General features: G+C 61.5%; 1 protein-coding gene across 1 annotated transcript in view; it reads left to right on the top strand.

Moving 5' to 3' along the window:
* LOC102249662 (phosphofurin acidic cluster sorting protein 2) overlaps positions 1–257 on the top strand; it is a 76,640-nt gene that overhangs the window by 71,144 nt on the left and 5,239 nt on the right. Inside the window, 1 exon segment of the mRNA XM_014540578.1 lies at positions 91–123. Coding sequence (XP_014396064.1) covers positions 91–123 — 33 coding nt within the window.

Below are 257 nucleotides of genomic sequence, written 5' to 3'. Positions count from 1 at the left end.
TGCCGTGCCTTTGCGGGAACCTGGCTGGGCCCGGGCTCTGTGTGCGTAATAACGTGTCCGTGTCTTCTCTCCTGGCGGCTTTCTGAAAAGGAAAAAGAACTTCCATTTTGACTTTACCCTCAGGTACCGCTGTCTCTGGGTCTGCCCCCCCTGCCCCAGGCTGGTCTTTAGGGGTGTTTAGCATGTCAGCAAGTGGGTGCGTCCCGAAGGCCCTGCCCAGGCTCACCTCCTGCTGCCGCTCCCCTGGCCGGTCGGCG

The sequence above is a fragment of the Myotis brandtii genome, unplaced genomic scaffold, assembly GCF_000412655.1.
Source record: "Myotis brandtii unplaced genomic scaffold, ASM41265v1 scaffold1057, whole genome shotgun sequence".
Taxonomy (NCBI): Eukaryota; Metazoa; Chordata; class Mammalia; order Chiroptera; family Vespertilionidae; genus Myotis; species Myotis brandtii.
The sequence above is the reverse complement of the archived record's forward strand: the minus strand, read 5'-3'. Positions and strand labels throughout refer to the sequence as shown.